Consider the following 15,082-nt stretch of genomic DNA (forward strand, 5'->3'; position numbering starts at 1 on the left):
GGGGGCAGAGGCGGCCTGGTCGCCACCTTGGTCACACTCTTCCAAGAAAGAGTCAACAGGGGTTGAAGGGGCGCGCGGAGGGGATCTCTCTAGAGCCGTCTAGTCTCCCTGACCAGACGATTCTCCCTCAGGCGTTTGGCCGCCTGAGCCTTCGCTTCTATAATTCGGATCAGTGGCCGTCTGCATTGTCCGAGCCATGGTGTCCTGCACAAACACATAACTGGTCGGAATCCATGGAAAAGGGTGGTCCCAACACCCCGAGCCGGCACTCCCAGTCCTAGACTCAGCCGTCCCTGGTGACCGGCTGGACTCTAACCTAGGCTGTGCCGTGTGTGTTGGTGATGCATCCATTTATTGCAAAAAATATGTACAAGCGGTGAAAAAAAGAAAAGAGCTGAGAGAGACAGAGACGGTACCTTTGGATTTGATATCTGAAGGAAGGCGGGTCCGGCTGGGTTGCGGAAGAACAAAGTTTCTTGCTCGCGCCTGACTCAAACGGATGACTTCTGCTCTCTCGAAGTTTTTCTCTCTAGAAAATTTTTGTAAACGTACAAAATTATGAGGGTAAAACGGCTATATATAGAGGGTAAATTTGGGGGCATTTCCGTAATTTACCCGGAAGATGAACGGTTACTCTGTAACGGTAAAATTACCGCCAGCCGGAACGTGACATGTTTCACAGATGCCACGTGGCGTGCCACGTCACATCTGTGAGGGGCAAATGTTTAGGATAATTTTACCCTGCCACGTGGCCCAATCAGAAGGTGACACGTGTCAGCCCCAGATTGGTCTAAATTGGACCAATCCCTGCTTGACACGTGTCATTCCCGAAATCAAGGGAAAAGGCGGCCTTCAGGCCCAAATCCCGAGAATGCCGCCAAACGGCGCATCCCACCAATGATTAGGGTTCAGTAACCTAATCAGGGGCACAATTCCAAAAGATCCTATAAATAGGGAGATGTCCCTCATTTTGAGGACACGTTTTATCCATTTATTACACATTTACTCTTTGATAGAGACATCCTGAGCTTGGAATCCGAGCATATCCCTACCTAAATTTCCGCACCTTTTTTCTCCCTTCAAGTTTCTAACTTGTGCGTCGGAGGCGGAGCACCACCCAACTGGTGTCTCCGTTTGTTTTGCAGGTACAGCTCACCCCGAATCAGTCTTCGTGTTGTAACTCTCCCGAGGGACAAAAACACCCAAAACAGATGATAGGTGGGTGATGGGTTAACGGATGTGGGTGGCGAATCGAATTCGGGCGGAAAATTTCCACCCATCACCCGACATGTTAACCCGATCCATCACCCGAATATTTCATTTAAATTTCCGAATTTTTATATTGGGCCAGGCCCAACTAAAGCTAATGTCCCTACTCCTTATTCAATATTTGTAATTTTTAAACCCTAAGGTTCAAAAAAAAAAAAAACCACCACCGCTCTTTGCCTCTTTCTCTTCCCTCTCTCTGCGACTCTGCCTCACGGTGGCACCATATATAGGAACGCAGTAGTAGCAACTTCAGCAAGGAAAACGCCGCCTTTTTTTTCACGAATTTGCTACCTTTTTCTTCACAAAGTTGTTGCCTTATTTTTCACGAAATTAATTCGATTTTATGCTTGTTTTAAGGTTATTTTCACGACTTTGTTGCTTGTGTTTAAGATTCATATGTATATTTGAATTTGCTACTTTTTTTTAATTAATTGTTGGTGTGAATTTGATGCTAATTTAGGTATATGAAATGATGTTTTGGATGGTAATGAATCTGGGTATGATTCATCGGTTCGTCCTTCAACACCTTATGTAATTTTTTTATTCATTTTAAATTCTCATATTTTACATCCGATTGTCACTTGGCCCGAACCATCCGTTTCACCCGAGGGTGATGGGTGGATGTTATAGCAGGTGGTGGATGGATCGGGTGGGGTGGATGGAGGTGGGTGATGGTCCACCCGCCCCGAACCCGATCCATTTCCATGCCTAGCCACCACCACCTACAACACTACCACCACCAATAGCACCATCACAACCTGACGACAGTAGCCCACCACACAACACCAACCGATCTCCGTCGACCAAGGCGAGCGCGAACCAGCCTTGTCAAGGGAAACAACTTCAGGGGAAAGTGTCAGTAAGTTTTTTTATATTTTTTGTTGGTTACAAACGTTTGTCGGAGATGTCCTCAACATGGTTGAGACATCTATCGGAGATGTCCCTCCCACAGCGGAGACATGTACTAGAGATGTCCTCAACAGGGTGGAGACATTTGTCGAAGATGTCCCTTCAACAGTGGAGACATCTGTCAGAGATGTCCGTACCACGTTAGAGACATCTCCTTCCACTACAAGAAAATAACCTTTTCATAGCGATTATTTTAACCTTTAGTATCGATTGTAATTGCAACAAAAAGCTTTCCCAACGAATGGTCATTCGATACAATATCCCCCGTTGCCTTAGCCTTTAGTAGTGGTTTTCAATATCGCTGCGGTTGACCTCAATAATCGATACGAAAAACTACATCCAATTGTGGTGATTATTGTAGCGATTACAATCGCTATAAATGTTTAACTCATTTTCTTAAAAAAAAAAAAAAAAAAAAACATGTGTATGATCTTTACAAGATTCGAACATGCAATCAACCTTAAACTCTTATATTAAATGTTTTACTAATAAGCTATGACATATTTTAGTATTCTTTGTCAAACAATATTTATATATCTAGTGTTGAAAAGGCTTTTCGTATCGATTTTTAGGATTTAGTGGCGATTGTAAATGATACGATTTCTCAAAATTATATAAATGTGTAAAAATAGTGTGGATATGTATTATTATGTTTTCCGTATCGATTTTATATGGGAAAACCATGACGATTGTAAAAATGATACGACATCCTTAATTATTTCACAAACATAATTGCACATTGTAGCGAATGTACAATCGCTACGAAATAATCGCTACGAAAAGAGATTTTTCTTGTAGTGTTCAGATGTCTCCACGTGGTGGACGTGGAGAACATCTGTTGTAGATGATCTTCTGTTGGTAAAGACATTTGTCGGAGATGTCCCTACCACGTAAGAGACATCTCCTTCGGATGTCCACGATACAGTTTTTTTTTTCTATTTTTTAAAATTCATTTTTTTTAATATTTCAAAAATATTTAGTCAATTAGTCAAAATTAATGTTTTGCATCTAATTCGATTTTTCATAATTAGTCAAAATTAACAATTTTGCATCTAATATGGGTCCTTAATTTGGTTTAATTTTGCATAACTCTATGCATTCATTAATTAGTCAAAATGTGGCGGTGGTGACGATGGCCGGGGTATTAGTAGTGGTGGACTAGTGGTAGTGTAATAGCATTTGAAAGTAAGGGTAACATGGTCATTAATAATGTCAGCTTGAGTATTTTTATGTCGGCTAATAGCAATTTTAGCTTTTTTGAATCGGTCGTTTTTTATGTATTGTATAATGTATCTCTCTTTACATGTACCTCACTTATTTAATTGTTACGGAGTACTCCGTATTACTCTTCGACCATATTCTTTACTTTAATACAGAGTAAGTAAACTTTATGGGTTTTCGAAAATCATTCTTTATGCTTCAATACTCAAATGCAATCGAGAAAAAAGTTATGTATTGTTGTTTAATACGAAGTACTTAAGAATTTTAAAAAGAAGTAAGGGATTTGTTTATGGTGACACATTTGGGGATATTAACTCAAAATTCGTCATCACATTCTAATAAACACTATTATAATTATAATTGATTTTCAATTTAGCACAGTTAATAAAAACCCCAATTGACCTAGCTTTTTGTCTGATTCGCGCCAAATTTGAGAGCCACAGGTCTCCTTTTGTTCCCCCCCCCCCTTCACCCTCCAATGTTGTCTTTTTTATTGACTTTTGGTCTCCTTTGGGGTTTCTTTCGAAAAAGCCCCAATTAATATCTGGGATAAACAAAATTTATTTATCACATATTCAAACAATAATTTTGAAAAGGAATTGAAAGAGAGAACCATTGAGAACCAATAAAGCTCTTAAATGAAAAGTTTTGTCTTACAATTCCAAATAGTTTCTTACTTAAAAAGTTCTCAAACACAAACGAAAAAACTCCCAAGTAAAAAACCTTTCATCAATAAGATAGAGAGTTTAAACTCTTGGTGTGGAGGCGCATGCAGCAAGCGCAGCCCTACCTTCAGCATTCAAGTACTGCATAAAATCTTCATAAGCTTGCAAGACCAAGTCGTCATCATCCCATTCATCGCGATAAGTCTCTGGTTCCTTGTGCGCATGGACTAATCTCCCCAAAAATATAGCCTTCCTCCATTCCTCGGCGAGAGGGCAGCCACATTGTGCAGCAAGCCAATCCTCGTATTCTAGTGACCAAGAGAGTTGCTGCATGAAAATCCAAACATTTTATTGAAGTCAATTGGTCCATATATCTTTCCTTCATTTCATAAACTCGATGACAATTATAAAAACTAGACATTAAAGGTTATCTTTAATTACTTCCTCCGTTACAGGTTATGTGCAACGATTTGACATAAAGCAGAGAGGGAAAATGTCTAATCGTTGCACATAATGGAGGTAGTATTTTATAACAAGTTGTTTTAACACAAAGTTATCACAATTGATTTGAAGGAGTTCATGAATTATAACTTCATCATAATCGTTGTCATTCCATCCATGTTAAATGAAAGGAGCAAAGAGTAGAGAGGATCCAAATTCCTTCACAATTTCTTAGGGCCTGTTCATATTTACTGAACTGAGCTGAACTAAACTGAACTGAACTGATTGGAGCTGAACTAAACTGAACTGAACTAAGCTGAAATGAATATTTTATGAGAGGGAAATTAAGAGCTGAACTGAATTGAACTAATTGGAGCTGAACTGAACTGAACTGAACTGATTGGAGCTGAACTGAACTGAACTGAAAATAAGTAAATATGAACGTACCCTTAGTTGTTGAGTACATGAAATTATTAATTATCAATCTAAGGGTCTGTTCCGATTTACTGAGCTGAAATGAACTGAACTGATTGGAGCTGAACTAACTGAACTTAAATGAATATTTTATGAAAGAAGGAAATTATGAGCTGAATTGAACTGAACTGATTGGAGCTGAACTGAACTGAAATTTAGGTGAAGAGAACAGACCCTAAATCATTTAGCTCAAGTAATAAACTTAATTACGTTACCTTAACATCATGGATCTTATGAGTGTAGCGCTTTGGAACACCCTTAGCATCCAATTTTGAATAGAAGGCTTCAACATCCTCCATCATCTTTTCTTCCGAGGGAAGTGATATACGCCCAGATAAAACGCCTGCTACCCACTTACTTTGAAGTTCATAAACGAAGAACGAGAGAATCTAGCATGAAAATTGAAAATACTCCGTCATTTTATTTAGGTATCTATATCTAGTGATGATAACATATGAAAAGTATAATTTCGAAAGAAATCTTACCAATGATGGCACACCAATGAAGGATATCCCAGGGGCTAATGAAGGAGGAAACACATGCTTGTAAAGCGGCCCAACACGATTATCATCAACACTAACAACACCATTGGTGTCAAGAAAAGGGAAATGTTGCTTATACCTAATAATGAATCAGTCCATTAGTATTTTTGGATTTAATTTTATATAACATATTATTAAATAAAATGTTGTTGTACAAACTTCATCTAGTGTAAGGGGTGCATGAGTCTGAATTCATCTACTATTATCTAAATTCAACCATTCTCTAGTTTATGTAAAAATACAAGTTTATCAACTTGATAAACAAATTTTGTTTATATAGTAGCAAAACTATAAATAAATCAACTTTTTAATAAATACGAGACCTGTAGTTGTTGATATAATTACAAAAATATCATGCTGACTGGACATTTTTATTGATTTATTTACGATTTTGTCATTAGATAAATGAATTTTGTTTATAAAAGTGATAAACCGGAGCTTCCTTTACTCCGTATCAAATTACCCGGTGCAATGGAGAATGATGTCTGCAAAGACCGTGCTCCCATCTTGAAACGACACTTTGCCATCTTCATGTGCTCTTTCTATCTGCATTATTAAGGCAATTAAGAAGATTAGAATACTTTTGTAACTCATCCTAGAATTAGGAACAAACAAATAAACAGTGCGTTAAATAAAGTTTTTGAGAAGGCTATTAGTCTCTCCCACTAGTTGAGTAGTTTTACCATAGGATGAAGCCACAAGTTGTGAAAAATATCATGTTTTCCAAATTTGCCCAATTTTCCTGCTGCCTTGGATCTAGTTGTTACATGGACTTCTTTGGCTGATCTAGCTATTTCCCTAGAGATATCGGTAGCACTTGAAGAAAGCCCTATCACGACGACAACCTGATGGAAGCAAGAAGACGTCATTTATAGACAAAACGAAGCAGAGAAAAGCAAGGAAAGAAGATTATACAATCAAAGAAAATCACAAAAAGATCCTATTAATTAGCAACTGATAGCATTTAGCATTTGGTAAGTTTAACACTTATTAAAACACGGAGGAAATACAACTAGTCATACATCTTACACACATTCAGTGCACTCTGTGCAAATTCTGAATATGAACATTTCAACTCAAAATACAAAAATGACCAAAGATAGAAACTGAACACACCTTGTCTTGGTAGGGTTCTGGTATGCGATAGTTGTGGCTATGAATTTGCCTCCCTGGCCAAAGGTCAAGCCCTGTAAAAGGTATTGATTAAAATAAATAAATAAATAAATAAATAATAATAATAATAATAATAGTAATTAAGAACTAGCAAGCAAGAATCATCAACTAACATAGGGTTAGTTATATATGTTACACATTTTAATATTTATAGATGTGTCAAAATTGTGTAAATACTTCATAGTGATTTAAACTTGGCAAATTGTAGAATCATGAATTAGCTTATATGTTATTCACAACTTTAAAATTTTGCTAACATGAGAAGTATCAATGGTAGATAACCACATAATCATTCTCTAACGACACTACTTCGAACAAATGATAAAATTGAAGAGTAGTTTTCTTTTTTTTTTTTTTTTTTTTAAAGGGAATATAAATGAAGAGTAGTTAAATACATTAAAATTGGTAATAATTTCAATAAAGTAATAAAAAAAAAAAGATAGATAAAACCAATTTCAATCCTTCTCTAACAACACTACTCCAAACACTACCATAATATAAACTATATAATCATTAAAAAATTATGATAGTCATATTTCAAACGATCACTGTAAATTTTTAAATTTTTTCCTAAATGAATTACCAGGAATGTTATCAGCAACTTGTGGTTCAGTGAAATGTCCGGTACAAACAACCACAGCATCATAAGTTTGAGCCACCTCGGTGCTCTCATCTCCGCCAACACTTGCGTATTTCACCATCCACTTTCCATCGGTCTCCAACCCAACATGTCGCACCTCTGTCCGAAAACTGATTAATTCATTCAGACCAAACTCGCTTGCAAAATCTTCTAAATATCTGCGCACCTCATGATGGCCTGGAAACCTTCGTGAATCTCTGTCGACTTTGCCTACAAAGAAAAGTGTAGGCACCATCAAATTAAATCTAATCATATAAATCATAATTTACCGTATAGACTAGTATATTAAGGTTCTGTTCACTTCATCTTTTTTTTTGTTAAACTGAAATTATATTTTTACAAAACTGAAATTATTTTTTGTTGAACATAATTTATTTTTACTGAACTGGAATTATTTTTACTGAATTGAAATTATTTTTTACTGTTTTTTCTTTTATACTCCTTCTTTATAGTCGTTGAATTTTAGTGAACTAAACTTATTTTTACTAAACTGAATTATTTTTACTGAACTGAACTTATTTTACTGAACTGGGATTATTTTTTATGAATAGAAATTATTTTTAAATAGACTAATTAGACTAATAGATTACTAGACATATAAGGATCAAAACCACATAATTAACTTACTCTTTAAAAGCATTATATTTATTTTAATCACTTGTTTAAAAGAAAACACACACATAAGAGGTCATGTGTTTGAATCTTGAACTTATGGTTGATTAACTTGCATTATTATCTTTTATGTATTTAAAGATGTTATTGGTTATAATTAAAAATCTATTGTTAACTTATGTAAAAGATAAATGGATTTAGTTTTATGTTTCAATGTACGTATGATTATATATATAAGAAAAAAATTCTAAGAAGTTACACTCGGCTCCTTTTAGACCTGACAAACGTGTCATTCAGGTTGGGTTTAAGTCGGATCATTTCAAATCAGGTCGATTTCAAGTCAAACATTTGGGTCAGGTCGGGTAAGTTCGGGTTTGGGTCTATAATTGTGGGTCAATTTTTAGGTCGCAGATTGGGTAATTTGGGTCGACTCAAGTCTAGCCCCTTTGGTGCTCAAATAATACGTACTTTCGACTCTATCGACAAATATGTTAGTCAAAGTGATGCAATTGATAAACAATATAGAGTATATATATGATTTTTTTACTTAATAAATGTTAGATTTTGTTTTTTAACTACATAAATCTTAAGAGGTGAATGATAACAAGACAATAGTGAAATATTTTTTTTTGGGGGGGGGAATAGATAAAACCATTAACACAAGTAGCGATTTAACTCTAAAATTGCTACTAATATTTGTGGTTTTAGGGCAACTTTTTACCCCAAAATCTTATGACTTTGCCCTTTAATAAATGAAATATGTTTATCAAGAGCATAAACTAGGCTCCCACGACAAACAACGACAACAACAATAATTTAAGAAAATAAATGGGAGAACATATCATTACCGGTAGGAGCAAAGGGAAAATCACGAAAACCCATAGCTTCTCTAGGAGTATTGGTGCGGAGGGAAGCGTAGAGGCTTGAATCTATGATTTTTCGAGTTGGGTCGAGTCCAAGCGGGTCAGACTCAACCTCGTCCAAGTAAACCCAGTTCCCACCTAATTGTGCACCACGGTCGAACACCACTACATCATGACCTTCCTTCATAAGCTCACGCGCCGCTACCAACCCAGATGCTCCAGCGCCAATCACGGCGACTTTCTTAGTTGACAATGGGACAGTCATTTTTTGGAAAGGGTGACAAATAATATGGTTTGTAGTACCAGAGTTATGAGAAAAAAAATAATGTTGGAAAGCTTAATTATATTCATGAAATAAGCCAACTAATATTTAAAGTGTCACAAAAGAGCATTAAATGCTAGCAAAGATAGTAATGAAAATAATAAGGATGTTAAAAAGATTACAAACAATAACATCAAATCAAAGATATAACCTAATATCCTAATATACCAAATATAACAAGTTATGATATTAATAATGAAATACTTTCAAAACTATGGGTCTATTCTCATTGACTGAACTCAGCTGAACTGAACTGAACTGAACTGAATATTTTATAAGAGAAGGAAATTAGGAGCTGAACTGAACTGAACTAAACTGAGCTGAACTGAACTGAACTGCACTGAATTTCAACGTAAGAGAACATGCCCTATGATGTGAGGTCTTAATAAATTCTTCTCTAAATATACTTTCAAATTATCAACTTATTATAACTTAAAATACTTCCTCCATTCTTTTAATATTGCACCATAGGAGTTAGACACACTTTTTTGGGAAGTAGGGAAAAGAAAGAGAGAGAGAGGGGTAAAATAAAAAAAATAAAAAAAAAAAGTATCCATGTGATGTAAACTTAAATTAAAGAATCAAGTGTTAAAAGTAAGGGTATACTAAGTATTTGCAGTGAATAGAGATATTTTATTTTCTAAAATAGATATGGTGCAATATTTATGAAAGTTCCTTAAAAGACAATTGGTGCAATATTTAAAAAAGGGAAGAAGTATTTATGTTATTCAATGTACATTGACAAACAAGTGTGAAATTTTTAACGTTGTGATTAAAAAATAACAAAGAAAGTGTTATTATGGCAAGTCAATTGTCAAATCACGGACATAGTCTCTCGGTCCCTCCTTTTAACAATAATTGATGCGATTTGACTTTTACCATAACTATGACCTTTTTTTTTCCTATTTTTACAATATAAAATGTTAGTCCCTCTCCTTAAAAAAGAGTTAATCCCTCTTTTAAAAAATTGTTACTCCCTTCGTCCTTTTATTATTGTTACAGCTTGACTTTCACGGTCCTCAATGCACATTTTTGACTACATATATACAATATGATTTGAGTAAAAATTCTTACAAATAAGTTGATATTTATCAAATTTATTTTAAAACAAATTCAACAACAACCCACATGATATGGTTTTGATTTTTATAATAATGCATTTTTATATAGTCAAAAATTTTAACATTGAATACCAAAGTCAAAATGTAACAACTGAATAGAAATAAAGGTAATAGTATAATTAATAAATAAAATATTGTGAATTAATCTTAATATATTACTGTAATACTAGTTAAAGTTTTAATAAAACTGTTCAATTAGTGTAAAACGTGGGGAATATTTGTTTTTCTAACATTGAGTGCCACTGCCAAAATCAGTTTTCGTTTATGTCCTAGGAAAATGGGAACAACTTGTGAACTAGCATAAACTCAATTCGGGGAAAATTATGCGACATACTTTGACCAAAATTAATTTAGGAAGACTATGTGGGACATTTCTTGACCAAAATAATTTAAGAAGAATAATTTTTTTAATATAGAAGATTTCGAGAAGAATATATGTGATACAATTTGACTTAAATAATTTAGGAAGACTATGTGGGACATACCTTGACCAAAAATAATTAAGGAAGAATATGTGTGACACACTTTGACCAAAATTAACTTAGAAAGACTACGTGGGACATAACTTAACTAAAAATAATTCAGGCGGAATATATGTGACACACTTTGACCAAAATTAATTCAAGAACACTATGTAAGACATATCTTGATAAAAAATAATTTAGGAAAATATGTGTGACATCTATATATTATACATTTATACTAAAAGACAAGCGCCTCAATGTGAGGATGACAAATGTCACTCTCTCATTGACTTATCTTATATATAAAGATATAATTATTGTTTACATATTCAAGCATAGTTATTTTTGTTAAACTTCAAACAATAAAAGCAAGTTTCTATACATGCATAAGATTTTCATGATTTCCTAACATAAATATTGATTTAATTTTTAATAATAAAATATATACTTTCCAATACTACAAATAATCCATTACGTCTTTCCAATCTTTATTTGTATTCAATTTAGAGTATAATAACTAATTTGTTAAACTTCAAACAATAAAAGCAAGTTTTTATACATGCATAAGATTTTCATGATTTCCTAACATAAATATTGATTTATTTTTTTATAATAAATATATACTTTCCAATACTACAAATAATCCATAAAGTCTTTCCAATCTTTATTTATAGTCAAGATAATGATTAATAACTAATTTGAAGCAATATGATTAAAGTGGCATAAACAAATATTTCGTATTTTGAAAGACTAATATTTTTTTTATGAAAATTAAATAAAATCGATAAAATTTAGTTTGACGCCAATTATGAAATCAATACAAATATTTAAAAATAATCAGATGTACAATAAAATATTGTGCACCTATTATAAAATCTACCCTGTAATGAATGAAAGTTATTTATGCTTTATTGATAAAAGTTACCCAAAATAGTCTACAAGTTACCCTAAATTCAATTCAAGTAATCGAATGAATACAAAAGTTTCTGATAAAGATACAAAATAGTGTAAAAATTATTTTTATCGTTTGTTGTACGTACAACTTGTACTCTTTGACAAATACTAAATGCTGAGCCGAAATGTTGTCTTGGAAAAAAAATACATAATCTTGAACATAAATTTAATTTTAATCGGCCTTTCATTTTCTATACAATGTCTTTAACAATGACCTTTTGTTTTTCTTGCATAAAAAAAAAAAAAAAAAAAAAAAAAAAAAAAAAAAAAAGAACCAATAACCAATCTAAACAAGAAGGATAAAAGTTAAATTAAATTAGACATTTGACGGAAAAGGAACAGACATAAAATATATTATAACTATTACTCGTGTTTTAAATTGGAATATTTGTAATAACAATACTATTACTTATGATTTTTTTTTAGAAAAACTAACATTTTGATTTAAAAATCGTGCATTTCTCATGTACTATACTAGATATTCAACAATCATGTGCAATAATTTATGTTATTTTATACGTAATAATACTTTTAACTATAATAGTATGTGTATATAATATAATTTTTTTTAATATAAAAAAGTATATGTATATAATATAATATTTTATAACACGTGTCCTCCATACCAAGTTTAGTCCCAATCACCACTACACCAATTGGTTGTTGGTGTAGTGGTGACTGAGACTACACTAGGTAGGGAGGACCTGTGTTCGCTCCCCTGCAACAACAATCGGAAGGAGAATGGAACCTAATAACCTAGAACTGGTCCTCAAATCTGGATTAGCCCAAAGGGTGAACCGGATAGAACACCCAAAACTCAATGCATACATGACGGGAATTAACTTATCCTTTATCTATCTTATACAAAACTCCAAAGTCTAAATTTTTTTTCAAAATATAATAATACCATTTGTAAATTTTTGTTAATATGAAAGATATAAACCTATCAAAATGTATATATAGTTAAATTGTTTAATAACTTATATCGAATGCGTAGTTTTATTAAAATTATTTGCATATAATCAATAAATGTGTTGGATGTTGTGTAGCTATGCAATGTCCAAAACTTTAGTGTGAGCGACTTTGATTTAGTGATTGTACAGTAAAAAGATATTGACTTCGATCTTGAAACCTAATAGTCTAATAAATTCTAAATAGAAAAATTAAAACAAAAGGAAATGAAAATAGTAAATGGCTTTAAATATTGAAATAAACATAACTTTTTAAATCAATTTAGCAAATTCAAGAGACAATTTTAAGGCTTTTAAAATTAAATGGAGGAAAATATATGTAAAAAGAACATTTTTAGATATATAAATGTCCATGCACTATTATAAGAGTTTTGTTAACCTTTTTATAATTAAGGTAGGGATAAATCTTAGTAATATATACTCCGTATATTTTATTTATATAAAATTATCAGTATCCATACCTATATACGAAGTATTTGTGTTGTATACTATATTTAATCAGCTGTTGGTTATATATGTGACTATTATATAATATATACTTCCTCCGTTCTGTTAATATTGCAACAAGGAGGAAATTACGCATCCCAAAACACATTTTATATGCTAAATATTTATAATTGTGTAAGAGTAAAAATTATAAAAAGTTGATATTGTGAAAGTATTATATGAGACTAATCCAACATGATCCCACTTGACTATATTTTGCTTAACGTATAACTCATATTATATGGTCAAACAACAGTGATGAATAGTGCAAAAAGTCCATTGTTGCAATATTAATAGAACGGAGGAAGTATATGTTTTGGCACAATGGTTAACTTAGGAAAATATATGTTCTGGTAGGTCAAATATAAGGTTATTATTGTGTCTATAGATTTAATGAGTGCGACGGGTAAATAAAACATGTATATATTAGATTGATTGTAGCTACTGATGCGGTAACCGGTCGGTTACGGCTGAGGCCTATATTCGAGGACTCCCGTTACAAGAATGAGATGAAGCTTTTTCTCGACTCGAGACCAATACCCCTTACAACTCGCGCTCGATGGGTCTACATCCATCCCTGAATGTCGTCGGGTACTAACGCTGACTACATCCAGGGAAGTCCGTCGGGTGGGCCACAACCCGCGGCAATCATGCCGCTTTCGAAGAGGGTTCAGCGAAAGACCTGCGACAAGGAATTTCGCTACCTTAGGACAGTTAGAGTTACTGCCGCCGTTTACTGGGGCTTCCATTCAAAGCTATTCATTCCTAGCTGAGATCATGGCACATACATAAGGTATTTCGCTGGTTATCCTGCGATATACCCCATCTATTTTATAGATAGATGGGTAGAGAAAATTAAAATAAAGAATTTTGGTTTTTTAGCAAGGTACGGAATGTATCGTCAAATATTCAATATATGATCCCTACCTTATTGACTGCAACTTCTGTATTTATTATAGCCTTCAATACTGCTCCTCCAGTAGATTGGTATGATAAGAAAATTTTAGTTTTTTCTCAGCAGGAGATATAAATAAATTAGTCAACTTCTTATATAGCTATGTGGGGTATTATTCAATTATTTTTCAATTAATAAAATAACATTATAAAAAATTAAAAGAAATTCAAATCACATAAAATACTATTCAAATAACGTTCCTTTAATTTTTTTTTTATTGACCATTAGTAACCAAGTCCTTTAATAGTAAATGAATTACCTTTTTTTTTTTCCCTACGGGTTTAATAATTTGATTTATAAAACGTGCATCGCACGGGCACTATGCTAGTAGTAATTTATTCAGGTAGACTATTTGTCTATTTGGGACAAACCTTGACCAAATTTATTGAATCATTCACACAATGGTCACAATTTTTTATTTTTTTACACAGTAATATACGAGTGAACCCTCCATCCTATCACATGAATCAAACCTCCAACCACTTGGGGGAGATGGAACCCTCCATCTCTTCATTCACATTTGCACAAGATAATTTAGTGGTAAATTGGTTGCATGCATCTATGACAACTGTTCTATTGAATTTGAAGTTGAGAGTTCTAAGGTGGTTAGCATAGTAGCATGCTCATGCAGTCATGCTAGCCAAACAACTCAAACGTTTATTTTTCAGGAATTTGTATTTCTCATGTATTGAAATTCGATTAACCAATTAATTTAATATCTAATTCATACTTTTACTCAGAATGTGAATGTCATAAGAGTAAACAATTTGCCTTCATTTAACAAACTCTTTTAAACGGCTAAGACATGCGCAAATCAATAAGATACATGATTCTAGGAACTAGGGGAATATGATTTTGTAGATTTTGTGTGAGGATATTTACTTTGTTGTACCCGTTTTCTCTAATTATTACGATGCTCAGTGGCTAATCTTGAGCAACCATGTTTACGTTTGATTATCTGATTTGATCTAACTTTCCTCTAGCTTCAAATAATCACGCA

General features: G+C 33.3%; 1 protein-coding gene across 4 annotated transcripts; it reads right to left on the reverse strand.

Annotated features, from left to right (window-relative positions):
* Positions 1-4,059: 4,059 nt before the first annotated feature.
* LOC110689560 (flavin-containing monooxygenase FMO GS-OX-like 5) lies at positions 4,060-9,109 on the reverse strand. Of its 4 annotated transcripts, XM_021866335.1 has the most exons (9): positions 8,795-9,109; positions 7,278-7,544; positions 6,638-6,708; positions 6,205-6,366; positions 5,985-6,067; positions 5,465-5,600; positions 5,195-5,368; positions 5,124-5,127; positions 4,060-4,372 (listed from the first exon to the last, which is right to left on the reverse strand). In XM_021866335.1, exons 1-9 carry the CDS (start codon positions 9,072-9,074, stop codon positions 4,146-4,148), a joined length of 1,404 nt encoding a protein of 467 aa, XP_021722027.1. In that variant the 5' UTR covers positions 9,075-9,109; the 3' UTR covers positions 4,060-4,145. The 4 variants fall into 4 exon arrangements, with proteins under 4 accessions (XP_021722027.1, XP_021722026.1, XP_021722025.1 ...); XM_021866334.1 differs by lacking the exon at positions 5,124-5,127 and having other exon boundaries at positions 4,060-4,391; positions 5,201-5,368; XM_021866333.1 differs by lacking the exon at positions 5,124-5,127 and having other exon boundaries at positions 4,060-4,391.
* Between the last annotated feature and the right edge of the window lie 5,973 nt (positions 9,110-15,082).

This window comes from Chenopodium quinoa, unplaced genomic scaffold (genome assembly GCF_001683475.1).
Source record: "Chenopodium quinoa cultivar QQ74 unplaced genomic scaffold, ASM168347v1, whole genome shotgun sequence".
In the NCBI taxonomy this organism is placed as follows: Eukaryota; Viridiplantae; Streptophyta; class Magnoliopsida; order Caryophyllales; family Amaranthaceae; genus Chenopodium; species Chenopodium quinoa.

Coding starts and splice junctions, on each gene's coding strand:
- LOC110689560 (XM_021866333.1), bottom strand. CDS start 9,074: ATGACTGTCCCATTGTCAACTAAGAAAGTCGCCGTGATTGGCGCTGGA. Junction 6,709..7,277: donor AGTTGCTGATAACATTCCTG/GTAATTCATTTA, acceptor TACCTTTTACAG/GGCTTGACCTTTGGCCAGGG. Junction 5,369..5,464: donor TCATTGGTGTGCCATCATTG/GTAAGATTTCTT, acceptor TTTTCATGCTAG/ATTCTCTCGTTCTTCGTTTA.